The following is a 27,282-nucleotide window of genomic DNA, read 5'->3' on the forward strand; positions in this document are numbered from 1 at the left end:
ACAAATTAAACTCAGTGTTATAATGGTTCCACAAAAGTATTTGAGCAAAGCTGCTGCTATTTTTAATAGCTAAACTTTGAACACATGTCAGGTTTCCAAATGATACCAAACTGGGAGAGAGTGATTAATGTATTGGAGGGCAGAGGTGCCACTCAGAGGGATCTGGGCAGAGAAAACTGTTTGAGAAGACCCTCAGGAGGTACAGGGACAGCAAAAGCAAAGAGTCATGGAATCATCATGGTTGGAAAAGAACTTTGAGATTATCTAGTCCAACCATCAACCCAGCCCTACCATGCCCCCCACTAACCATGGCCCTCAGTGCCACATCTCCATGGTTCTTGAACACCTTCAGGGGTAGTAACCACACCACCTCCATGGGCAGCCTGTGCCAATGCCTCACCACTCTTACAGTTTTCCAGGGGCTGGGAGAGCTTCACGCAGCACAGGAGCAGGATAACAAGCCAGGAAGCAGCTTGACTACTTCCCCTGAACAGAAGACCGATGGAAGCAGATGGGCTGACAGGCTGGAGAGGGTCCAGCAAAGTGACCCTGAGTTGGAGCATGTGGTGTGCAGGGAGAGGCCTGGAGAGGTGGGTCTGTCCACCCTGGGATTGAGAAGGCTCCAGGTAAACCTGGTGGCTGCAGCCACGTGATGGCAGAGGGAAAAGAAGAACATTCAAACTCTCTGCAGAGGCTCCCAGTGGAAAAAAAAAAAAACCCACAATGAGCACCTCAAGTGCTGAGTTTTATGGGCTTTCAGTCTCTCAGTGATTTCTTACAGACTTCTTGCTATACTTTTGGTTATACAGGACACCAATACATTTCCTTTCCGATTACATTTTTAGGCAGTTGGACTGATTTGAGACAGCTGAGTGACAAGTGTATGAGCACACAGGAATATTCGCAACAACTGTAGACCTCGTTCCCTTTCTTTGCCTTATAATCAGGTTTTACTGTCTGTCTCGTCTAAATGTCTCTAATTCCATCTTCCTCTCTATGACTAGATAGTATATCTTTTTATTTTTTCCTTTCCTTCCTCCTTTTCTCCCTTCCTTTCGTCCTGCTCCCTCCCTCCTTCTTTTCTCCCTCCTTCCCTCCTTTCCTTTCTTCCTTCCTTATTTCTTAAGATTTGATCTGGTTGTATATTTAATTTTCAGACTCTTTCCTATTCTCCTTCTGTTTTTCTTGGCGGAACAAGATGCCTTCTTAAAATCTCCTGCCTGTACAAATCATACATCTTTGCTTACCTGCTCAGCTATGTGGATAAACCTAATGTTAGAAGTAGAAAACACTTCATTATCCACTTGGAATTGTCCAAAGCATAGGTTATAGAATAAATAAAATAAATATCTATAGTAATTATTAAGGTTGCAAAGATGCAAGAAGCCATTACTTGAGGCCAACTTTTACTTGAGCAAACTCTTATTATTTTCTATTTTTTTAAAGACAAGGGAGAGCAAAAAACCCTAAATTCTGGCTAGGAAAATTTATCTATGGGCCAGTAAATTAAGCTTATTCTTATCTATTAGGTCAAAAAGCAAGGAGATAACTTCCTTCACACTGGCACCCCATTTCACCGCACGCTGCTGGCTGCCCCATCACTCTGATGAGACATAGGTTTCTGGTGTGTGCCCTAAGTTCCTGCATAGTTAATGGCAATTGATGTGTGCATGCATGGATGAGCAGGTAGCTCTTACACCAGCAGATATGCACATCTTGAGGGCAGATTGTCTTTACTAAGAGTCTGTTATTCTGGGGGCAAACCAAGGAGAACAGTAAATCACTGCTGCCTGCAGAACCCCAGAGCCCCCATCTCCTGCTTCCTCAGACAGTGATTGTGCCAGGGTAGGGATCCCTCTCTGATAAGATCTTCATGGTGCCTACCACAAGGGTTGAATTAAGCTGCTGGCACTTTCCTATTGCAAAACACTGCATAAAATGGGGACATGATCAGAAAGCCTAAGTCTAAATTTTCTAAGTCTAAATTTTCCAGGCAATATCACTTTAAAGCTTTTGACCCCCCCACCCCCTTCAGGGAAGTAGTCTTCTAAAGTAAATACTAGCAAATGGGTTGTATTCAAAAAAAAAAAAAAAAAAAAAAAAAAAGGGAGAGAAAAAAGGGAATTGTAATTTCCCCCTGACATTGACCCGACCTGTCAGGCTTGGGTGCACGCTCATCAGTCTCCTGCTCTGATCTGATAGCTGACATTCTGTGATGTGCTGAAAGCAAAGTAACACAGATGGATAGTGCTCTCTTTTGAAGAGCAAAATGCATCAGTAACTGAATTTTCAAGTACATTCAACATGAAGTTAACTCTTAGATTGTAGGAGCATCTTCTAGTTGAAAGGGAACAAAAAGACTCTGCAGACTTAGTAGGGACTCCCTATTATAATGCATATAATGTAAGCTAACATTTACATAGTCCCTGCTTCTTTCTATATACTTCAGACACTAGCTTATCAACATTCATTACACAGCTTTAAAAAGACTTCTAAGCGTTCCTTAGGGCAGCCAGAACCTCCCAAACACAACATGCAGCGTGAAGCCAGCTCCAAGCATCCCCAAGCTCCATCGGGCTTTCTTCCTCCAAGAACCTCCATGTGTCCCTATGAGGACAGGCTGAGAAAGCTGGGGCTGTTCAGCCTGGAGAAGGCTGTGAGATGACCTGATAGTGGCCTTTCAGTATCTTAAGGGGAGCTACAGGAAAGAGGGGTACAGACTCTTTAGCAGGGCCTGTGGTGATAGAACAAGTGGAAATGGCCTCAAGCTTAAAGAGGGAGATTAAGATTAGTTATAAAGAAAATGTCTTTTACAGTGAGGGTGGTGAGGTACTGGAACAGGTTGCCCAGAGAAGTGGTTGATGGAGACTTTCAAGGCTCAAACCCTGGGCAACCTGACCTAACTGTTGTGTCCCTGTTCATTGCAGGGGAGTTGAGTTAGATGACCTTTAAAAGTCCTTTCCAATTCTAAGAATTCTCTGATTCTCTGATTCTATGCGTTCTCTTCTGTCAGAAGGAGAGCTCAGCTTGGAGAAATAACATGTATTATTTGGACAGGAAGAAATTTCATCCCAGAACTTTTTAGTTAGTTCCTCCGTTAGGAATCAGTTCTGAGATGAGAAGAAAATGAATTCCTAGCATGTGGATCTGGAATTCACCATTAATACAGCAAAGGAAACAACTGTTATATTCAATTTTACAATCATGAAGGATAGAGTGATCTCATTTCAGATGTTCAGATGAGTTCCTGCTGAATCCTATGAGTCCCTTCTTACTTCAGGGTAAGACAGTAAACACTACTATGAACATCCTTTATATTTCCTATGGTTTACTCTTGATTTTGCTCACATGCACTCATGATCTCAATAAATCTCTGATTTTATTTCCAGGCTTCCTCTTCCAGCTGGAGATTGCTTTCACACCCAGTTGATCACCTTCCCTTTCTGGTCTAACAACCAAGCAAAAAATATTATTTAAGAGACAACTCCATGGCCATCTTTTCTCAGGTTTGCTAGGTGACAAAATTCTCAGTGTCATACACTGAGATGTGCCCTGTTAAGAGTAATTTCACCCAGACAGAAGCAGCCAATCCTCCTGTCTGGATGGCCATTATATCAGAATCTCTAATTGTTCAAAATTTCCCATGAGGACTTGCTCTAGCTTGAAACGAAATCTAATAAAATAAGTTAAACATACTTTTTTTTCTTGCATGGTATTAGGGCCACTCAAATTCAGCAACAGAATTGCAATTTTGGGTGACTTTTGGCTAATTTCTGGCTATTTTTTTCTAGTGTATTTCTTCCCAGTGACTTTCAGAGTCGTGGGAGCCCCTGGATGCTCCACCTGGCAAAACGTGGGTGTAGGTGTCTGCCAGGAGGGAGAGACAGCACTGGAGGGAAAAGATCAAAGCCCTATAAATGTGTCAAACTTTCAAATGCAAATCACCTGCCATAACTCTGCTGAGAACAAATCCTTCATTATCACCATTCTGTGAAAGGCTTAAATTAGCCTGAATTGGCTGGCAAGAACAAGAAAAAGAAAGCCATTTATCTTCCTGTGAGCTTTATTACCTTCGGATTTATTTGGCTAATGGTCCAATAACTCACTGATCTGCATAACGAATACTTCAGATGATCCAAAAATACAATTTTTGATCACATGAGGTTGTTATTAAAGTTAAAGCGAGACCTGTGGCAATGGGTTATTACAGTGTCAAAAAGAGTCTTCACAATATGTTATTCTTTTTAATTGACAAACTATGAGCTGCTGAGATTTACACACTAACAATTATCCTCTGGCTTCTTTGCTATGGGGTTGAACTAAAATTAGGGGATTCCGCTAATGTGCATTTCCTAAGCATGTTCTCTGGACACATACCATATCCATTCTTATTTTAGACTGCCATTATTTTGAAAACCTAACTAATTTCTTAGTGAAAAAAAAATACATTTCTTTCCTTCCTACTTTTTAAAATAGAATCATAGAATCATTAAGGTTGGAAAGACCACTAAGATCATATAGTCCAACCATCAACCCATGCCTGTGACTGCTCTAGCCCATGACCCTCAGTACCACCTCTCCATGGTTCTTGAACACCTCCCTGGTGACTCCATGAGGATGGTGACTCCACCACCTCCCTGGGCAGCCTGTTCCAATGCATCACCACTCTTTGTGAGAAGAAATTTTCCCCAATAACCGATTTGAACCTCCCCTGTGCAACTTGAGGCCATTACACGTCATGCTGTCACTGTTACCTGGAAGAAGAGGCCCACCCACACCTCGCAACAACTTTCCTTCAGGGAGCTGTAGTTTAAAAAATAGACTAAGACACATTATTTGATTAACTGACTTAAAGAGGAAGAGTTTAAGTACTGCACAACATTTAATGCTGATTCACAAGGGGAAATTCTAGCACTTCGCTTTGTTAAATTAACAACTGCAGCGAGGTTTTCTTAAGAGAGCATTATTGGGATCCTTGGAAGAAGATGCACCCTGATCAGGAAAATCTTGGTCAGGGTAGAGAAAGGTCTGAGGGGTGCTGAATGGAGACCACTCAGCAAGCACCTCCATGAGGGTCAGGTGAGGCTGACCAGAGCATCCGGGGTGGTAATTTCTGCACAGATATCTTGCACCTCGCTGGTTCTTCTGTTGGTCATAGTTTGGATATATTCCCCAACTGATACATCCCCATCACCACAGTGACCCACATGGGTCACACTCTGAATGATCAGTTAAATACAATATACAAAACATGTCTTCTCCCCAAAGGAAAGTAACAAGATTATATGTGTTCAAACAAGAAGGCTTTGTAAGGTGATACAGATACTTACATGCATGCCACAACAGGAGGACTCAGCTGCTCTGAAGCTTTTCCCTGTTCACTGTCACTAAGTCTACCACAAAGTCTTGGGCTTGCAGTAAATTGGGCCTGGCAGTTGGAGGATATTTGTGACCGTTGAGAGTAATTTATGTTGAATTTGTGTTTAACGACTTCCCAGCACAAAAGGTGGTGGGTTTTTTTTTTTTTGTTTGTTTGTTTCTTTGTTTGCTTGTTTTTAACACACTGGTTAAAAAAAAAAAAAAAGACAAAAACCTTCACTTACTGATGTTTTACAGGATGAACACCCAGTCATGAACAAGTTGTAGTAAGATACACAGATACACATCACAGTTGTTCTAAGGAATATAATTTTCTTGAAGGAATTTTTCCGTACAATAAAATCCCTTCAGGCAAGACTTACAAGCTCATTTTATAGTTACATTCTTCAGATTGTCAACATGGGGAGAATATCCTGCCTGTAAGACTTTAGTGCAGAACATACAAAGGGTGATTTTTATTTGTTCATGCAATTTGTTAGGCTGCTATATGGAAATCAATCAGTTATTTATAGGATGCTCTAAAGCCTACCTTTCATAGCACTAACACCAGAGATAGTAACATGGAAGGTGCTGGCAGAGTGATGCTGGAAAAGGCATTTTGGGGGGGGGAAGAAAAGCAAAACCTGACTTTTACATCTTAAAAAAAATCAGCATGTGATTTGTCATAGTGTTTTCTTGTGGTACTGCAAAAAAAGAACATCTTAAATCAGGACAGCTGAGGAACACATGCTCTATGCTTTTTTTTTTTTAATATGCTAACAACTGAAAATAGTATGTCTTTACAAACCACAGACAAAAAACGAACGGAGTTTAATTCTGCTGGCAACTGATCATCAGTGGTATTCGTCAGGGGTCAGATCCTGCTTATTGGTGATCTGGATGAGGGAACTGAGTGCACCCTCAGTAAGTTTGCAGATGACAAAGTTGGGAGGAGGCGTTGATCTACCTGAGGGTAGGAAACACTCCACAGAGGAATCTGGATTCCTCTGAGTTGATGGACTGAGGGCAGCTCTAAAGGTTCAGTAAGACCATGTTCCTACACAACAACCTCATGCATCACTACAGGCTCAGAGCAGAGTGGCTGCAAAACTGCAGAGGGAAAGGCTCTAAGGGGTATTAACAGCTGCCTAACCATGAGCCAGCAGTACACTCAAGAAGGCCAACACCATCCTGGCTTGTATCAGCAACAGTGCAGTCAGCACACCAAGGAGATGATCATGGCCCTTGGTGCAGGTGAGGCTGCACCTCAAGCACTACATTCAGTTTTGCACCCCTCATTACAAGAAAGACACGGAGGCCCTGGAGAAAGGCCATGATGCCATGAGGGGCCTGGAGCATGTCTTATGGGGAGCAGCTGAGGGAATTGCTGAGACAGAAGAGGCTCAGGGGAGACCTTAGTGCTCTGTACAACTTAGTTGAAAGGAGGTTGTGGTAAAGGAAGTGCTGGCCTCTTCTCCCAAGTAAATGCAATAGGACAAGAGGTAATGGCCTTGAGTTTTGCCAGAGGAGGATCAGGTTGGAGTTTAAGAAAGATTTCTTCTCAGAAAGTGGTAATTCATAGGAACAAGCTGCCCAGGGAAGTGGTGGAGTTGCTGTCTCCAGAGGCATTCAAGAAACTAGGAAATGTGACATGGTTGAATGGGGATAGGTTTATGGCTGGATGATATGAAATGATGGCAGGGGGGTTGGTCTCAATGGCCTCTAGAGGTCCCTTCCAACCCCTACAATTCTGGGATTCTAGAGGTATTTTCCACCCTTAGTGATTCTATGATTCATCTAGTAAATTTGCACACCAATTTATTCAGAACAGACTGTGATTGAAGTTCCCCCTTCCTGTACCTGAGAATACCAACAGCCTGACAAAAAGCCCTTTCAAAAAGAATGTTTGTAGCAGCACACGCAATTTGGCTGAGCAAATAGCATTTTAAAATAAAACAAATGCTCACACACAGCTACTTCAACACCAATTTACTTTGCATTATAATTACCCATGAAGCTAGCTTGTTGTATTTCAGTCAGGCATCCAATTTGCTTCAAATATCCATCAGTACATGAGTGTAGTCAGCAGTTTCCTTTGAGTGAAATTTTCCAAGGATATCTGCCTTCCCAGTTATGCTTAGTGAACAAATCTCCCCAAACCCTACAAGGAAAATTCTTTCAGGAGACAAAGCTTTGGTTTACCGAACTTTTAAAAGTTTTCTGGTTTTATTTATTAGTCTTAAATTCAGTTCAGTACCGGCAGTAACCACAGTGATGGATAGGAGGAAGAGAACTGTGCGAGTGGTTCTGTCACCTGCCATCATTCTGTTTTTCTTTTAACAGTTGTTTTCTTTCCTGAAGGGAAAAGCGCTAAATCTAGCGCTGAGTTTAGCCAGCAGCACTTAAGTTTGCAACAACTCCCAATAATATTCTAACTGCAGTTTCCCTTTTATCTACTGATACAACATGGCAGTGTTTGACACCTTTTTAGACTTGAAAAGACTTTATCTTGTCTCAAGTAGCAGCTGCCATTAGTCTCTTTCACCCCATCTTCCCAGTTTCTTTGTTATATAATAGCATACAGCCAAGCCCATGCTAATCCTCAAAATTCAGTTTAGATATCTCATTCTCAAATTAGAAAATATTTCTGTCAACTGCATATTGATTTCATTGATCAATTCTGTTAAGATAAACACAATGATTTTGAACAAAATTCTTGTTAGCAGCATTTGTGAACATACTCGAGTATGTCAGTAATACGCCCCAATGAAAAAAAGTAAAAGCAATTGCAGCTCAATAGTGGGCTATACAGAAAATAAGGATTTTTTGATCATTTTCCACTAATATATATATGTATATTTTTCCTATGTATACATTCCCTGTATCAGTACTTCATGACTTTCTGGTTGATTTCCCCATGGAACTGAAATAGAATCACACGAAGACCCCTAAACATTCCCCCTCGTTAACATATGTTATATAAGTGTTCTATGTTAAAGTAGATGTACAATATTGCTTTTAAAATTGAAATAATGGTATTTATACTGCTAAGACAGAACCTAGACTTCTGGTCCGTGTTACTCCAGGTTATCAACTAAGAGTGACACCCTCATCAGGAGTGATACACCTGATACAGCTGAGGGAGTGCTTTCATAGGAAATCTTTCAGAGAAGTACTTAAAGAATGCATCTTACCTGCTCCATCTTCACAGCAGATATAATTTTATTGCTTTGTATGAAGCATCCTGATACAGATTGTTTTGGCTGACTAGGATGGATAAATGAAAACATATTCAGTGGTAACAGGCAGATGTGTTACATTCACTTATACTTGCAACCAGTTCAGCATGATCTTTTAGGAATATTTTCTGCAGAAGTTATCTGTTACACTGATTCAATATGTTTAAACATTTTCTTCACAAATGTTAGAGCCTGCAAAGCAGTCAGCATTGACACTCAGAACAGCTCCAAGGTAGAGAAATTGGCCCTAATCCTCGCATTGAGTAAATTACAATAAGGTGAGAACTCCAAATGCATTTAAACTGTGATCTCCCCTCTGCAGAGAATCACAAAGCTGATGATACCCCCCAAGGATAAATGTCCCTATGTTGATTTGCTGCAGTGAGCAGAAATAGTGTGAGAGGTGGTATCCTATGCAGTTATTTTCAAATCTATTGCTGCTTCTAACTTTCTTCCACTGCAGTTCTTACAAGATCATGAATGCACCTCATTTCTGACTTTCACAATCCATAAAATACAAGTTTGTTGTTAATTATGGCACAGTATTTTTGGAAAATCCTTCAGTAAGGCAGTCTTTCCAGAAATCTGAAAAGCAACAACTACAACAAAAACTCCTCCAAAAATATAGCTTACCACCAGCTTTAAACAAAAATCTAGAGCACAGAAATTCACAAAGTATGGGTAAAAATTTATGATCCTTCCAGTAAGTACAGTGCTGATATTTTATTCCTGAAAATTCAAGCTGCTGATTAGAACCTTCAGTTTTCAAAAATCAGCAGCAAGAAAGAAACAGGATCAAACAAATGTGTTTTCCACACACACACACAGTCTGTCCACAATTGACTAGAACATCTGGAATCTCTCCCTTTCTTATTTGCAGGTGACTGCTACTCTGATTCTCCATAGCGTTTCTGTTCTTTCAGCTGTATGCTCACATCATCTGGGTGGTGAGCCTCCAGAAAGAGCCGTTTCCAATAGTTTTGGAAGTTTTGCTCATCTATACAACTCATTTTTCATTTAGAAAATTTACTACAGATCAGCTTCTGCTACTTGCCAGAGGCCAAACTAAGAAGTTACCAATTTTACTAACGACAGATTATATTATCTATTTCTTTAAACACAGCTAGAGTTTTGCTTCTTAACTTCTAAGGTTTCTGCCTTTGTAAGAAATAATTGACTTTTTCATTAGTGCATGAATAATATAAACCAAGGAGAATATAAACCCTGCACTTATGATGGGCCTTCATTCTGGCCAGAACAAAGAAAAATTATGAATTAAGTACAGGTAAAGAAGAATTTTCTAATAAGCTTGAGAAGACGATTTTTTTGTTTGTTTATGAACAGTTTGCTTGACTATTAAGAGGAAAGAAAAAGCACCTTCAAAAATCAATTGCATTTAAGTTCTCGCTGTAAGATCAAACATTTACAGTACATGATACTCTTCAGAGAGCCTGCAATACTGTTATCATATTTTGATTTTCTGTATTTAACCTTTCGCTTCATATACATGAACATAAGATGAAATTGCATACCCTGTGTAAATTAAAAATGCCCTAGCTTAGAAACGTGGTTAAAGCTGATATCAAATTTTCTTTAACAGCAGAAGTGACAGCCACAGAACCAGAATATTCTTATATGGCTTATTCATTTGGAAGGTGCAAACATTCAAAGAGGTTTATTATAGGGCACAGCATATTATAAATTTAGCTATGCTCAAACATACACCGCAGCATGTCTTCAGATGACCTGCTAGAGATAATCAACATATCCAGCATCCCATAATTTGAAAAGCACAGTTTAAACTAGCAGAATTAACTCAGTGGGGCAAATTTGAAAGTTCCAGCTATAAAGTGCTGTGCTGATTTGCCTTATTAAACACATCCAATAACAGGCATTTTTTACTAAGTTTGTTTGCATAAGCAGAAGGACTAATAGCCTTAACAACCTGGCAGGGAAAAAAAGACTTCATAATTCAAAAGTACCAATCCTGCTCCCTTGTATACCAGAGTCTGTTGTTTACTCATTCAGAACATAACCAAGCCCAGAATACTTAATATTCGCCTATAATATCTGATCTAGTACCTTTGTCATCATTTTAGTTTCAAACTTCAGCACCAGTATGAAGTATTTCACAACACTTCTTATTCATCATGAATGTTTGCACTCCAGTCAACATAGCACAGGAGAAACTAAAGAGCTCTGTAAGAAGTGAAGTTTCAGAGTTAATCATTACCATAATTATTTTTATGAGCAACCTAATTACTTTTGAGTCTTCTTTTTAGTCTTTCAGACAGGGGAAGGGGACTGTCTGCCCACGAAGAAATCAGAACATCACTGTCAACTTGTGCAGGACAGAAACCTGTGCCCTGAAACAGTTGTTCTGAACTTTGGAAACAATCAATTTCAACTACAGAGGAATTTTTTGGAGATACTTCCAATGACAAATTCCCACCAACTTGCTTAAAATTGGTGGTTTTCTCCATCCCTTTAATTACAAGTGCTGAGTCACTGCTGGTACTTTTGCCACTAGCAGTGTTATACCTTTTCTTCGTAAAAGTTTTTTTTAACTGGCCAGGGTTCAGTTGCCTTTTCTTCTGCTTACATATTGGATTTTTATTCATGTTCCCATCATCACTGTCCTCACTAGAAGAGCATTTGCTCTGACACACACTCTTGAAAGAAGTTTTCCAAGCAGTCTGAGTACAAGTTTTTGTTATGTTATGGACAGGAACAACATTTGCTGGCAAAGGAAGAGGCAGCGGAAGCACTTCACACACAGTATGCAACGGCTCTGCTGTTTGCCTGCTGGGGACTCGAGATGTTGAGCAGCTCATAATACAGTCTTTCTGCATCATTTCATGCTGGGTGTCGCTTTCTTTAGAAACAGGTGCACTGGATTCACTTGCACAGGTTTCTGGGAACACGTTTTTAGTGTCTTGTACTAGTTTATTTAACTGACACGAGGAAGAGAAATAATCTTTATCAAGTTTCAATGCTGCTTCTGTGTGCTTAAAATGTTTGAAAGACTCCTGCTGCATTACATCTTCTGGCAGCACAGACTTTGATGGAACAGAAGTCTTCTTAAGTATACGCTCACTTAAAGGCAACTTCTGAAGTTGTTCCATGTGGCCATCCCAAAGCAAATCATCTGCACTATCAGAATGATCTGGATCTGACTGTGCAGCACCAGAATACTGCAAGCTATTTTTTACTGTTTTGTGATGTAGTGGATATGAATGTTTTATGTACGCAGTCAAGTCAGGTGCCGGATCACAGGTATTACACCCATGGGTTGCTGAAGTGCTGAAGAAGGTTCCTTTCCCATCAATGCTGCTCAGTTGTAGATCAGCCCTTACACAGGATGACGCTCCCGAGTTCTTAGTAAATTGTGCTTGCACTACAGATGAGTCAGTCAATGTATTCTTTAAGTGCAAGAAAAGTGATGCTGTCTGAGAAAGTCCAACTGATTCTGACATTTGAACAGATGTTACACAAGAAGCTGCAGCTATCTCTGGATCTTTTGATTCCGTGATTCTCTGGCATATCTGATACTCAGGTGGAGTTTTTCCATCAGATGTGTGGTCTGGCACAGGAACAACTTCACACGCAGACTTGAAATTCATTTGAGACAGAAAATTGGTAACTTCACTATAAGCATCCGATAACTCCTTTTCTTTTGGTCTGTTCTTCTTGTCTGAAAGAAAAAAAAAAAAAGCATACAAACATTGTACTTCTCCTGCCATTGAGCAATATTTACTTTTGTTTCTTGTACTTTGGTAAGGCCCCTAAGACAAAAATTTCTGGACTTACTTTTCTGTTTCTTTGCCAGAACTTCTGACTTTTCCATTTGGTAAAGAGCAACAACATCTGGATAAGCAGCCTGAAACAAAGGCTGCTCTTCTATTGTAACTACATACAACTCCACAGGCTCATCTTCTGCGTCAACATAGTGTTCTATCAAAATTAATGAGTTTATATTAGAAATATATATACAAATATGTCAGAGGATGGAATGAGAAAAAAGTATTTGAGTGTAAGGAAGATATGTAAAGAGACAAATAGCACAAGGTTTGAGGCCTAGCTATGGCATGGCTGTTTGCTTTCTGACAAGCTCCCACATCATACAGACACACTGAGGACTGAAGTCTGTCATCATGAAACAAGACATAACATGACATGAAAAAGAGTCCAGATCTTATTAACCAGAAAAAAATAATTGGAAACCAAGCCTCTTGCTTTCTGGATAAGTAGTTAAAATGGTTGTTTTTTGTTTGTTTGTTTGGGGGAAGGTGTTATTTGTGTTTGGTTTTGTCTTAATTTTCAGCATTGCTCTTGGTTTCAGGGTATCTGAAATGTGACATTTTCTTTCACAGTACTGTTTTCCCAATCTTATTCATACATCTCTTATCATAATGCTATCAAACTATTTTCCTTCCTTAAAGAATGCTTTTTTGTATGAATTAGACTGTTCAATAATTAGCACAGAAACAATTCCAACCTGGTTTTTCCCACTCAATTTCAAAACAGGGAACTCCATTTTTAACACGTGTCTTGACAATTCTGCAAGAAAAGAAAGCAACACATTAGATGATTTTGTCTGAACAAGAAACAAGGAATCTAAGGGAGAATCTAAGATACCTAAAAATATTTCACTATTTTAATTTATAATGATTCAGAACAGAAGAAAATAATGTCTGTAGCAGTGAACTTAGCATAGCATTATAAAAATATGCTTTTTTTTTCTTTTAAATGCATAAGTTGTATACTAAAATTTTGGCTCTAGATATTGAATAGTGATTATTCATTTAAGAGAAACAACGCTGCTCCGAGTAGCATAACTGGAAATCAGAACTGTTCTGAACATATAACCCTAATGCAAACTTCCACAAACATCAGTTTGTTATCTTCAACTATGCCACAACTGTTGCCACAGACAGTAATTTGAACAGATGTTACTGTTCACATCTTTTGCATAAAAGCATGAAGATAGTAAACAGGGCTGTCATTAAGACAGAATGTGAACTGAACAAGGGCAGTCAAAGTTCCTATATGTAAAGAGGTTGGTGCTTTATCATTACTACGTTTTTAAACGACTGAAAAGAAAATAAGATCAAGATCTGACTTTTAAACTCTTGAAACACTACACAGAAACATAAACAGAACATATGAATTTTTTCATTCAAAGCAAAATATCAGTAACTTGTCTAATCAACTCATTAAAAAGCAGCCTCCAAACATCACACTCAATCCAGTCACTCTTCTGTAAGATAATGCTAAACAAAACAGCTTCTTTACAAGGAACACTTTAACAGGCTATCAACCCATCAATCCAAGAGATGATGCCATACTGACATTGACTGCTTTTTGTTTCCAAAAATTGAAGTCCATAAAAAACTGCACAGCACCAAGAAATGGAATGACAAATAAACCTTACAACAGAAGAAAGTAGATCCCCCCAAAACAACCTCTCTGGAAGTTAAATAATTTCTTTCACACTGTGAAGTTAAGCTTAGCTACCTTTTGCCAACAGACACTGACAGATCAAAATGATACCAACTCTGGCCCAGAGAATTCCTGAGTAACGGAAACTGGATGCTGGGAAAATACTGAGATGAAAATCGTTACTTTTATCGCGCTGTTTTTCCTACTATCCATTTTAAGTACCCAGGATCCAGGGCCATGTCAGTAATGACAAAGGACTGAATTTTTTTGAGAGAAGAGGTAGCAGAAACAAAATGGAAGGCAATGATTTCACTAGACACAACTGAGTATGCAGATGTTTATTTATAAGTCCATGCTTGTATCTTTTAATCACTAAAGTCAATCAAAATTGACTAAGTATCTGAGAAGTAATCCCTTAAAAGGTAAACCTCATGTGCACAGACCCAAAGAAATAGAATGGAATAGTAAGCATAGGAGAAAGCAGGCTCTGTTGGAACATAAGAAAACTACTGTATGTACAACTTTGTGCAGCAGCAACATATATAATAATATGTTCATTTAAATTTTTAACTCTATTCAAAATGAGCACATAGCTTGAATCAGAGAGGAAAGAAAATAATTACATTTTTGTAAAAAAAATATATAAATTAAAAATTCCTCCAGCAGCACAAGTAAAATATTAGGTTGAAGAACATCTGTTACCTTACCGAATTGCCTGCAGTTGCTTTGAATCAATGTATCCAGATTTTCTCTGGATCATATCATAACGTGTCAGCAGCACTAATAGCTTTTTACAAGCATAATGCTTTGTCCATTCCATCTTCTCAGAAGCAAATATCTGTTAGCGTAAAGCAAACAAAAAAACCCCATGCTTTAAAACTTGCTTACTCTGTTAGATATCAAACTTCAACAGCTGTAGAGTAGAAACATAGAACTAGATACTTTAAACATATAAGTTAAAGAAACACCAAACAATATCTCACTACCAAGTGGAGGAATGCTTATCTCTGTAAATGAACAGATCTACCTGCTGCCAGTAACAAATTGAAGGAAGAGTGATATGAAAGAAAAGTCACATTCCAGATGGCCATGCAGAGCTGTCACACTGTGTGACAAGCTAGGGCTACAAGTCAGAGCCAAAATGGTAGTCTATGGGGTGGTGACACGTGAATTCCCCACTAAGAAAAACTTCAGGATGGAGCCCTCATTGGGTAACTGGTGTGATCTTTTGGGATAGGAAAGCAACGACACTTCTAGATTTCCTGCAACCCAGACAAAGCATCAACTCTGACTGCTACATCATGACATTGACTAAGCTGAAGGCTCCAACTTCCACAGCCAGGCCAGAGAAGACGACAACACAATAAAGCCAGGACCACACCAGTTTAAAGATCATGGAACTCTTTGCCAGTCTTGGCTGGACTGGCCAGATTTGGCACCTTCTGACTGCCATCTGTTTAGGCCAATCAAAGACAGACTGCACGGGTAGTTTTCCTAGCAATGATGCTGCCATAGTAGCCGTGAAACAGTGGGCCACCTCTGCTGGTGCACATTTTTTTACTAATGCAGCATGCAGGTTCTTGCTAATTGGTGGTGAAAATAAATAGCTAATAGTGATGATTATGTTAAAAAAAAAAAAAAAAAAAGTGCTTTGTAGCAAAAAATTTGCTCTATCAAACCATGGCATTGTGCTCTTCGTAGCTGGTGCAGTTTGCATGAAAGCAAGCAGTAGGCATTACTTTTGGAGCAAACTCTGTATGTCACTTCTGAGTTTTGAGCACTTGGAATCGAAGTGCCTCTGTACCTGGAAGGTGGTAAGATTGTGCTAAATACAGGCCTGCCATTTTCTGGGGGAAAATATGCATAATTCAGAATAAATGTTTCTGCTTGTTATGTATAGAAGCTGGCTGCCTTCCAGCCAAAAACCTCAAAGCCTGCAAATGTAACCTGAGTGACCCTGAGTGACCACATATGTATGCTGGTAAGAGGACAAGGCAAACGTGAGTAAAAACCAAGAGCCACACCTGTTAAAACTTTTACGAAAGGTGGGAGAAAGACAACATTCCTGAAGCATTATGCCTCATAAACACACTGTATTTTATACACTAGAGATGATCCAATGCTCAGCAATCCACTCCAGTAATGCTAGACAATGAAAAATGAAACAACGGCAAGTGACCTTTTTTCCAATTTACTATACTTGAGCTCTTCTAAATGCCTATTTACATCAACTAATTTTTCACAGTTGCCAAGTTTTGACTTTCAAAAAGAATGAGGCAAATTAAAGGCTGTAACAAGGTACTTTCATTATATTTCCTGTAGAATTACCAACGGGGGGGGGGGAAAAAAGATCACAGATGACTTCCCTAAGGGAAAAAACAAGAAAATCCATAGAGCTGAATATTCAGTGTTTTCACATATACCTGAAATGACAATAAATTTGGCCTTCTGCATTCCATTATCTTGTTCAGTTTATTCTTGTTTACAAGGAATTCTTGGATAACCTTGAGATAAAAACAGAAAAGAGGCAGTTGAAGAAAGGGCAAAAAACCTGAAATTTCAATTAACTGATTTGGAAAATTAATCTTTAACTAGGCTTCTTACCTCAGCGAATGGAAAGCCTTCACAACTTTTAGCTTTTCTGCAGGTAAAACAAATGTGTTAGAAACTGAATAACAAATAGGAAAAATACACATTTTAAATGCTCACTCTGCCCATGAAAGGGAAAGCAGTTTCTTTTCAAAACATTCCTACTTTCTGATATTGTCCTCCACTGCACTTGCTTGTTTCACTTGCTCTAACTGATGCCATTCGCAAGGGCAGCAGTATTTGGAGTCACTGGGTTTGCAGTATCTAGTGCTTTCACAGAATTTACATCCACTGCGCTCATGTTCCTTGTATGATCCTATAGAAGATGCACAAATCACGATGAGAAAGGAGGTTTTAGAAACCCCCCAAAGCAATATTAGCAATAAAAAAAAAAATAAAGGTCAGAACACAAATGAATAACAGCTGTAAGCATATCTGAGTATATTAGCTATATAACTACCATAAAAACTGACAAAAATAATGTGTTATTTTTAAAAAATTATTTTCTTAAGACTGTCCCTAACTGTTTCAGACCTTGTGCTGAGGAATTTACCATAAATGAATGCTGCAGAAGTAGCATGGGACATTTTGACAAAATAATAAGTAAGAGAGACATAAAACAAGCTTCTTCCCCCTTCTCATTACCATCCAAAGCAATACCTTTAAATGAGTTCAATGAAGAAATTACAAAAACGAGGTTAGGACTAATTTATTTTGAAGAAAAAGCTACAACAAAATCCAGCAGTGGCAGTGGGCTCAGTCCTCATGCAGAGCCAGTTTAGGGAGGAGAAAAAGGAAGTTGCTTGCCATTACAGAGTGCTGTTTTTAGTGACACTGCTAAAAAGGTAAATATCTGGGATCACACAAATGCACTGTATTAACATTCCACTATCAACTGGTTTCACATTTGAGAAACGTCACTTGCACCCTCAAAAAGTCTTCATACAGATACACAGTGCAGAAAATGTGCAGTCAGAAGCTGAATGACAAGAAAAGCATTTTGTAATGCTAGTCACAAAAATTCAACCAGCCAATGACCCCACCATCCAGAATCAAGAGCACATAAATGATTAAACTAAAAATAAAATTCTACACTTTCAACACTGACCTGGATGATGGCAGTCAGAACAGTGCACTACTCTTTTAACAACCAAAGGTGGATTATTATCATGCTCAGATTGTTCTTTCCATTGCTCAAACCTATTGGGTGATATTTAAAGGATTAAGAAATACTTTATACTTTCATACTTAAAATCAAACACCCAAGTAGGCCTTTGCACTTCTCAAGTATTTGCTCAAGAAGTATTTCTTAAGTTAAGAAACTAGATTATTTGTTTTGCAAGTATATCCGTGGTGGATTATGAATACTGACATGCACATTAAGATAACAAACACAGAAAGCGTTTAGAACCTCATGTCCTAATCCCAAACCAGTTAAAAAATAAGAATTATCAGTCCTTGTGACTTCTATTCCAGTGCAACAACATACTCTAAAAGCTGGGTGTCAGCTAATATTTAAAACAATCCACAAGTTCACAAAGCACAGCATGCAATTCATTTAGGCAAACAACAATGCAGCCACTTGACTCTCAAAAAAAAAAAAAAAAAAAAAAAATTAAAAAATATTACTAGCATTGTGTTGGAGCTGAAGCCCATACCAGAAAGTATGTGAACTAAAAGTAATTCAGCATACAGGGTAAACTTCCACTTTACCTTTGCAGTAAATTTTGACCTCTCAAAGTCTCAATTAATTTTAAAGCTTGTTCTTTTCCAACTCCTGGAACACCCTATAGAGACAGAAATATGAAACATTAAGAAATGGACACATGCAGTACACACATCTTTACTGCCTTTCTAACATTATGAAATGTTAGAAATAACAGAAATAACACACTAACAAAAAACAATCCCAAGGCACTGAGCTAAACTGAGAAAATATATATTTTTTACAAAATTATGAATAGAAATGGCAAAAGACTGGAGCTACGCAATCAGTGTGACACACAAGATGCACAGAACAGCCTTACCCTCAAAAGCAACTCAGATTAAGTCACGTGTCTTCCTGTTTCCTACTGTCTTTTTCCTGCATTTTCCAACCCCGTTCTTACTCTTTTTCTCCCTCCTATCTGAAACTGGATTCTACGTTCTTGCCAGCTATGTGCCAGCCAGCCAGCTGAAACTCTTCATAATAGTTTTGGAAAGACAAAGACTATCTGAAGTCAAAATGCTGGAAACTCGAGGAGAAAAAAAACAAAAAAACAACGACAACAGCAAAAAGCTTTCAGTCACAGGAGAAAAAGCAGCTTTATGGCAAGGAAACCTCTAATACGAGTTTTCTAGCTGATAGGCAATTTACAGTGAATAGTGCAGAAGCATTTTCTGAAAGTTAATTAAAAATCTCAAGCCTTACATAAGTTCGCCTCTTTCCTTGTTTGATTTTGATATTTACATTATTACATCTGCAGTACACTGTAACTCTTAAATTCACTGAAGAGCAGCAGACAGTTGATTAAAAACAACCAGAACAATTTAAATGTATGTGCTGCTTTTCAGTTCCTCGTTCAATTCTTACACCCATTATTTTGCTAAGAATCAGTGCAGTTGAACACGTATACCATACTGAGTGTCCTTCCTACAGCACTGCTACAAGTTTCATTCAGACATAATGATTGAATAGAATACATGCAACTGCATGAAATAAATCAATTTTCAAAACCAATTAGAAGTAGTCACTGGACTACAGCCAGACACTTGAGCAGACAATCAGGTACTCAGCTTCTGCAAGGAAAGCAGCATTTTTGTATGTAATGAACAAAGCAAGTGCAGTTATATTCAGGTAAGTGATGAGGTAAGTATTCTCACTTACCTGATCTGCCAATCCCCACACCTGCTGCACTCCTGTAGTTCAGCTTTCCTTAGAAGTTTGTATAATTGTTTGCTTTGCTGGGCTGCAGCAACTCAAGACTGGCCTGGTGCTACATAACTGTGCCATTTTAGGACTATGCAAGAACTCAGCATACCAGCAGCTGCTACATGCATTACAGAAACTACTGATAAGCCACTATTTTCAGCCCCTCCCCTGCTCAGTAGAGTTTCTTTTGTGATAATGAAATGTTTAGATTACTATAGCAGAAGCAAGTCTCTCGTTAAAGAAAAAAAGAGGAAAGAATTAGAGTGATGCACTCTACCTGCTGCTTAAAAGGACAGATTTATTAAATTGAAACACCATGATTTAAGAGTTAACTTAGACAACCAGAATGGGAGCATTAATGTCTGTGGTCATCATATGATGGATTGTACAGAAATAAAGTTTCATCCCCTTTCCTTTCCATTCCAAAACTGTTCAAAGCCTCAACGACAACAATCCAAGAGCTTTCAAGGAGAAAAAAAAAAAAAAAAAAAAAAAAAAGAGACTTTTATTTAGTAATGAATTAAGTAAGTTTTAAGTTCTATCCATAACGAGCGTTACTACTACCCGCAGTTCAAACAATGACTACTAGCTATCCCAAAGGACACAGTGTTTTTTCTCATTTTCCTCAGCTACTACATCAGGGTTATACTATATGTGCTAACAGGCAGTTCTCATGTTTGCTCAGTATCATTAAACTGAACTTTCACACAATGGAGATGAAGACTGAAGTCAGGACGAACACATCAGATTTAGAAAGATTAACGCTCCACTTTGATCACCTTAAACTATCACAAAAAATTATGACTTATTAAGCATCCGCAGTCTCAGCAATCATGTATTGCACACAGTTCTGTTAGCATGTGAAGTCTTCCTTGATATGCTGTAAGTAATTGCTTACCTTTGGAAGATAATCACAACCCAGAAGAACAGCTAGTCCAATCAAAGACTCTCTGTCACAACCAAGCTTCTCCTTAATAGAGGACATTGTGTAGCAATCAAGATGAGACTCCTGAAAAAGACATTTATCATTTATTTCATTTCTGTGACACCAGGGAAGGAACTGCCATGTCTGCAGTCCTACCCTACAACGGGTCTACCCTACAAAATACAGAAGATGGATAAATCCTATAAAACAGCAATTAAAGTTTATAATGTAACACATGGACACCACGAGAATAACAGCACTTCTAGAATTTCAAGCTGCAAGCATGGATACCAACTATTTAAAAACTACCTTTTAGATAAGAAATACCAACCCAATCTCCTTTTTCCTCGTTTCATTGTAGGTTTACCAGGCAAAACACATTAAATCTTTTCTCTGATTTACAGAGAAAGTGTCAACTAAGAAAATTTGGTTCTGCCAGTTTTAGAAAAAACACACTCTTAATAAACATTTTCAGCTCAAGGTCATAAATTGTTTTTTTTACTGAATGATCACAACAACCTGTTAGTTACAATACAGATGCATAATCTCTTTCCTATTCATCATTTAAGACTAAGAGCATTAAGGGTAAATATATTTGTAATGAGTAAACCAAACATGTACGATGAACACACACAGACCAGCCAGGAGGCTGACCACTCTACATAGTCCAAATGGCAATTTATAGGAAGCAATTTCACTAAAATTCTCCACTGTAGAAGGAAAAAAAACAAACATCGCTTATCTTTATTGCGCACCACGGAACACCACAAACAGAGATGACAGTACTCTAAGTGATCTTCAGTTGTTCTGTTCTTAAACCCACTACATGGATGTCCAAAATGTTCCTATCTTAAAGGACAGTAATAATCAACACAAACTAGTAGATAAGCATGATATCCAAGCAATTGCTTCGAGGGCCTCCTTTTAGTTTCCATTTACATTTTTGGGATGACTCTGACGAGCCGGCAAGATCCCCTTCTGATCCTACTGATGTACGTTACCTTAGAGGTCATGGCAAAGTTCCTATAAACTGTTTGAGCTCCATATAAGAAAACATCTCCATCATTGGTAATGCACCCATCAACACTGCCTTTTGCATTCAGGTAAGCACACATTGCTTCTGCTTCCCCAGCTGCTTGAACCCATGGGACACCTAAACACTCCAGCAGCTGGAGGCACTAAGTAAAAGAATCCAAAAGAAAATGTACACTGAATGTTAGATTATATACACTTATTAGCATCTATTTTCTCAGTTTATATGTCCACTCTGAAAGAGTATATATAAAACATATCAATACAATTGCTTTACAAAAGTATCTTACTGCAATAGTCAAAAGAAATACTCAACTAAGACCATTAATTACAGATTAATACATTATACATTAATTACACAACACGATTAACACTTACTCCTTCACAAAATCTGACTACTCAGCGGTCTGTGCTAGTCCTAGATAAGGGACAAACTGCCAGACTGCCCCAAAATATCAAGCACGAAATACAGTACTGTTGGCTCAACTAATACTGGACCACAATTAAAGACATACTGAGATAAATACAAACACATACTTTCTACAAGTTTGAGAACAGAATGTGAATACATTCAGCTACTGAAACCATGAGTCTACATACTTTATTTCACAAAACTCTGATTACATAAGAATGGCAAAACACCTGCGATAATGAATTAAAATGAAAATTACTGAACAGAAGTTCTTTGCAGACAAAGCTTCTCAGGTAATGCAACAGATTTCCAACAATACACCAAATAACAAGGAAGCTGCATTTCTGTAATAAACACTCAGTTCCACGTGTGGCTCACTGTAGCATAAAACATAGAGATGCATCAAACAAGAAAACTGTTCTGATACTGCCACCCTACTGCAATAATCAACTGATGTTGGAAAACACAACTGCAAGAGGTGTGCTCCCTCTAATTCCAAATACTGTTGAAATTTGTTCTGCAGAAAACTACTAATTCTTTTGAGTTCATCTTCAAACTGTTAAAGGTTTACACCCCAGTTACTCACCTCTTTCAAAATAGATTTAAAAAGAGATCTCCCTGTTCTTGCAGCCCCATGTTTGTTGGAAGCTCCGTAACGCAACTCATTTCTCTTAGTCATGGTGTCTGCCTTCAGCTTGGGGGCCTCGCCTTCCATGACAAACACCAATTTAATCCCCATTGACGTGAAAAAAGAACACCGAAAAAACAGGTTTCTGCAATAAAGTAAGGTGTTCCAGAATTAAGGAAAACATCTAAAGAAATCAGGTTTCCTTACATCCCTCAGTCTACTCCAGGGTCAGTCACACAATGATACAACACCTTAGGTTGGAAGGGTCCTTAAAGATCATCTAGTTCTAACCCCTTGCTGTGGGCAGGGTTTCCAACCTCTAGATCAGGCTGCCCAGGATCCCAACCAAAGCCTTCAGAGACGGAGCATTCAGGACATCTCTAGGCAACCTATTCCAGCACCTTGCTACCCTCTGAGTAAAAAAACTTCTTCCTAAGATCCAACCTAAATCTCCCCTCTTTTAGTTAAAAAAAAAACAAAAAAACCATTTCCCCTTATCCTATCACTATGAGACCATGTAAAAAGTCTCATAAGCTCTTGTAAGCTCCCTTTGAGTACTGGAAGGCCACAATGAAATCTTCCCAGAGCCTTCTCTTCTCCAAGCTGAACAAGCCCAGTTCCCTCACCCTTTCTTCATAGGAGAGGTGCTCCAGCCTTTTGATCATCTTCATGGCCCTCCTCTGCACCCTCTCCAACAGCTCCATATCCTTTCTGCACTGGGGGCCCCAGGCCTGCATGCAACGCTCCAGATGGGGCCTCACGAGGGCAGAGTAAAGGGAGACAATTACCTCTCTGCCCCTGCTGGCCACCCCTGTTAATGGAGCCCAGGATACTGTTGGTCTTCTGCGCTGCACAAGCAGACAGCTGGCTTACGTTCAGCTTTTTGTCCATCACGACCTCCATGTCCTTCCCTGCAGGGCTGCTCTCAATGAGTTCTACTAAGTCTCTACTCTTACCTGAGACTGCCTCGACCCAAGTGCAACACCTTGCACTTGGCCTTGTTAAACCTCATTAGATTCTTGTGTCTGAGAATTTAGCTCCATCTTGGCTTGCTCTTCTTCTCCCATGATTTCCTTATTCCCAGGCTATAAAACTGTTACTTATTTTCTTGTCTTTACTTGAAGTTGTTTCACCACCAATTTGTAACAGCATTACAAGATTTCCAAGCAAATCCTCCTAAAAATACTCTTTGTCTTTAAATTCTAAGAACCTGAAAAAATTTTAAAAGCCACATAAAATGCATTCTTCAAAATCTGCTTCCAGGTGCATCTGCATTGATTGTTTTGTACCATTAAGCCCAAGTCTATCATGCTGGTATATTTGATGTAAATGACTAATACTATTGTTACACAGATGCATAGATACTATTATTACACCAATTTATTTCATATGGAAATACAAAATCCTTCCCACCATTGATGTACAAGGCAGCAATAATTACCTGGTCTACAATAGCTATATTCAGAGTAATCACACAGTATATGTCCTTCCCTATAATTCCTGGGTTAATCTTTCAAACAAGAGCAAGCAAACATTTATAACACTTCAATTGACACGGAAAGACCATTACTTTAGATTTAACTCTGTATACTTGTTATGGGTAAAAGAGGATAAGCTGATCTCTTGAGGCAAGTTCTATTTTTGTAACATACATATATATAAATCCAATTAAATAGTAGTTTCTCTAGAATACTTAGCAAAATAAGTTACTCTCCATCTACCTGAAATGGTATCTTTTTTTTTTTGGTAGAAATCCGTCCATCCCTTCATTTCACTTTTGAAAGATTGTGCAAGGTATCTGGGCTGATGTTTCCATTCCACTGCATGTAAGACTTAATATCATAGAGAAGTGAAGAACTCATGTTAAGCTTCATTCTCTAGTTAATTATCCAGTCTTAGTAACAAAATGTTAAGAAGTGATTCTAAGAAGACACTAATATTTCATATCAAAGAAACTCAACAGATGCCACAGAAATATCTAACAGCAGCTATTAAGTCAGTATTCTTGTGCTGACCAGTAGCTGCTCATTTTTAAAAACCTGCATGTAGTTTCACAATACCTACTGTCAGCATCACTTGCAGAAAACAGCACTCTCAGGTTATGGTTGCTTATACTTGCTCGTATAAATTGAAGACAAACTTCAATGTTGCTTTTAAGCCTGATGAATGATTTAAACATATTTACTTCAGTATGTGATCTAACTAGAACTCCAATTCATAAGCAAAATCAGGCTGAAGTACGCATGACTCCTGGTACATTATGACTCTACCAGCCTCCAAACAGCAGTCATAAACAGCTTAAATTTCCCTAGCAACTTCCAACACAGCCTCAGGAATACATGGCAGTGAGTATGCTGACTTTTTTCTTGCAGCTTGATAATTTGTACATCATGCAGCATGGTACCACAGTAAGACTAGTACAGCCTTGCTTGCACGCCTCTCACCCATTGATGAGGCCTCAATAATGACACACCTGCTTCAACCAATTCTCCTGTTTGCAGCCATGCATTAAGTTGAATTTAACCAGTACGACTGCCTTCATTTCAAACCCTTTATGTACACAGCACAGGTTATAATAACAGAATCAAAGCAACACAGTAATTTGAATATTGAAGCTAATGAGTCATAAGTTCAGAACAACTAAATCATACAGTTCTAGAACATTTTGTTACAGTTATCTATATGGATACCATACCTCAGATGTGGCTTGGTAACTACTCCGATCATCTTTTTAACAGTCTGTGCTTCACAAACCCACAGACTTAAATCGACAGCAAGTGTCTTTCCTTTGAGACTACTCAAGCTTACAGGCTGCCTCACAGGCTCCAGGATTTGCCACAGATTAGTCACTCCCATTGTTCTACCTTCTTCGTTGTCAGCAGGAAGGTTTTAGCTTTAAAGACTAAGGAAAATAAAATATTTTCATCAAATGAAACATGACATACTATGAATGTTAAGACCAGAACACAAATACCCAGACATTATCAGTTTTGCTTTTAGGAGCAAAGAACACACAAGCACTCTACAGATGTTTTATTACTTGGTACCTTCATTGCATTACATATTATCATTTCCAACAGTCTGAATGTAAAAACAACCATAATACAGTATAACACAATATAAATTCAACTGAAACAAGTAAACCAAGCTATAAATTACTTCTAAAGCATCCCACACATAACTAAATTCCAAGTCTTATTTAAAAAGAAAGAAAACAATATCCACACTCTCCAAGGAAATTACTTCCTGATGTTAAGCTGTAGGATCCATTTGCAAGGAGTCAACACAGACAACCTCAAGAAGTTCCTTCAAAAAAACATTTTTGAAGTTATAACAGCATAACTCCGAGAACATGTTAACATCTCTCTTCTTACTACTTTTAATTTTTTAATGTGTGACTGGCTCTAAAATACCTCTAAGGAACACCAGCTGATAACATACATCCCCTAGGCAGTACATTTCTTTGTCTCTTATTTTTTTTAATGCAGCTGTCATCCATACTACTCCATTACTGTTTCCTTTTCTTCACTTTCCTTGGATAGTTTTGGTTTTCATATCTTGCTGCTTCTATATGAATCCTCTGACTTGTAAAAGAGAGAGAAAACCCTCACAGTATCCATCTATTCCTGCATTGCCTTATCACACCAAGTTTGCCTCATGCTTATTTAAGTTTCTCTCAATTCCCTCAATATCAAAAGACAGAAATAAGATCTCAAATATTTTTATTTCTTGTGTTCAGAATTTGAAACTGTACACACACAAAGAATACACTTCCCTCTTTTGAAACTGACTTGATGAACTCTGACTTGCTTAAGACACCTGAGGATATTCCACTTTGTTGCCTCTTGTGAGCAGAGCCACATCAAAATCAAGAAGCTTCCTCATTCAACACCTGGCACAACAAGTCTTTCCTTGCAAGTTGTTTTGTACTGCTTTAAAACAAGGCAGCCATTCAGGAATCATAACACTTCCACCACTGCAGGCATTTTTTTTTTTTTTTTTTTTTTTTGTTTTAAATCATATTCTCAAAGAAAGCTTTACCATCAACACAAATTGCGTTTCTGTAATCCTTCAAACACAAAACCCGGTTTTAGTCGTATGCACTCAAGGAATAACACAGTAAAATTACGTTGCTGCTGTTATGCCTCAGGATATAAAATGAGTTAAAATTAGGAATAAAGCAAACAAACACGCAGCGTTACTTCTCGAAGCACAGAGCGATCCGTTTCTCGGACGTACCAAGGGAACCAACAGACGCACACAAACCTTCTCCAAAGACACGTGGGGATGCAACGGAACGACAGAAAGGGGCATCCTTCGGTCTCACAGAGATGGAGGCTTCTAAAGACAGAGGCTGAGCCTGGTTTCCTTTCTACATGCAGACGAATCACCGGCGATAAGCACAGTATCGTAAGATCGCTGGCAGGAAACATAAACTAAAACATACATAAAAAACACACACAAACCTTTTCAATGGAGCACAGCTGAGGCGTTCAGCACTCCATCCTCCCGCCCTCCAGCTGTGCCCACGAAGAAGCCCTCCCTCCAATTTAAACACTTGAAACTCCCGCCTCGATCCGACCGCAGTCCCACACAGACGCAGGGGCCGCCTACCCGCGTCCCGCCCGAGCCCTGGAACTATCCTATCCGAGGACGCCGGCCACCATCCCGGCACCGCAGACGCTCACCCCGCACTTCTCTGCTCCGCCCTCCCGAAAATGGCGGCGCACGGAAACGGCCCCTCGG

At 38.9% G+C, this 27,282-nt stretch overlaps 1 protein-coding gene across 8 annotated transcripts; it reads right to left on the bottom strand.

The window, feature by feature from the left end:
• Nucleotides 1–9,264: 9,264 nt before the first annotated feature.
• Nucleotides 9,265–27,282, bottom strand: GEN1 (GEN1 Holliday junction 5' flap endonuclease). Of its 8 annotated transcripts, none has more exons than XM_048938349.1 (15): nt 27,225–27,282; nt 26,776–26,972; nt 25,232–25,438; nt 22,495–22,681; nt 21,466–21,642; nt 20,438–20,548; nt 18,342–18,415; nt 17,737–17,828; nt 16,794–16,944; nt 16,644–16,680; nt 16,463–16,543; nt 14,747–14,877; nt 13,096–13,157; nt 12,408–12,551; nt 9,265–12,291 (listed from the first exon to the last, which is right to left on the bottom strand). In XM_048938349.1, exons 3-15 carry the CDS (start codon nt 25,390–25,392, stop codon nt 10,853–10,855), a joined length of 2,847 nt encoding a protein of 948 aa, XP_048794306.1. In that variant the 5' UTR covers nt 25,393–25,438; nt 26,776–26,972; nt 27,225–27,282; the 3' UTR covers nt 9,265–10,852. The 8 variants fall into 8 exon arrangements, with proteins under 8 accessions (XP_048794306.1, XP_048794305.1, XP_048794304.1 ...); XM_048938348.1 differs by having other exon boundaries at nt 26,803–26,972; nt 27,151–27,248; XM_048938347.1 differs by having other exon boundaries at nt 27,151–27,248.

The sequence above is a fragment of the Lagopus muta genome, chromosome 2, assembly GCF_023343835.1.
Source record: "Lagopus muta isolate bLagMut1 chromosome 2, bLagMut1 primary, whole genome shotgun sequence".
Classification (NCBI taxonomy): domain Eukaryota; kingdom Metazoa; phylum Chordata; class Aves; order Galliformes; family Phasianidae; genus Lagopus; species Lagopus muta.

Excerpts from the sequence above, each read along its gene's own strand:
- GEN1 (XM_048938349.1), bottom strand. The coding sequence starts at position 25,392 with ATGGGAGTGACTAATCTGTGGCAAATCCTGGAGCCTGTGAGGCAGCCT. Across the intron at positions 20,549-21,465 it reads ACTTTGCCATGACCTCTAAG|GAGTCTCATCTTGATTGCTA; the intron begins GTAACGTACATC and ends TGTCTTTTTCAG. Across the intron at positions 14,878-16,462 it reads CAAATTTATTGTCATTTCAG|ATATTTGCTTCTGAGAAGAT; the intron begins GTATATGTGAAA and ends TTACGCTAACAG.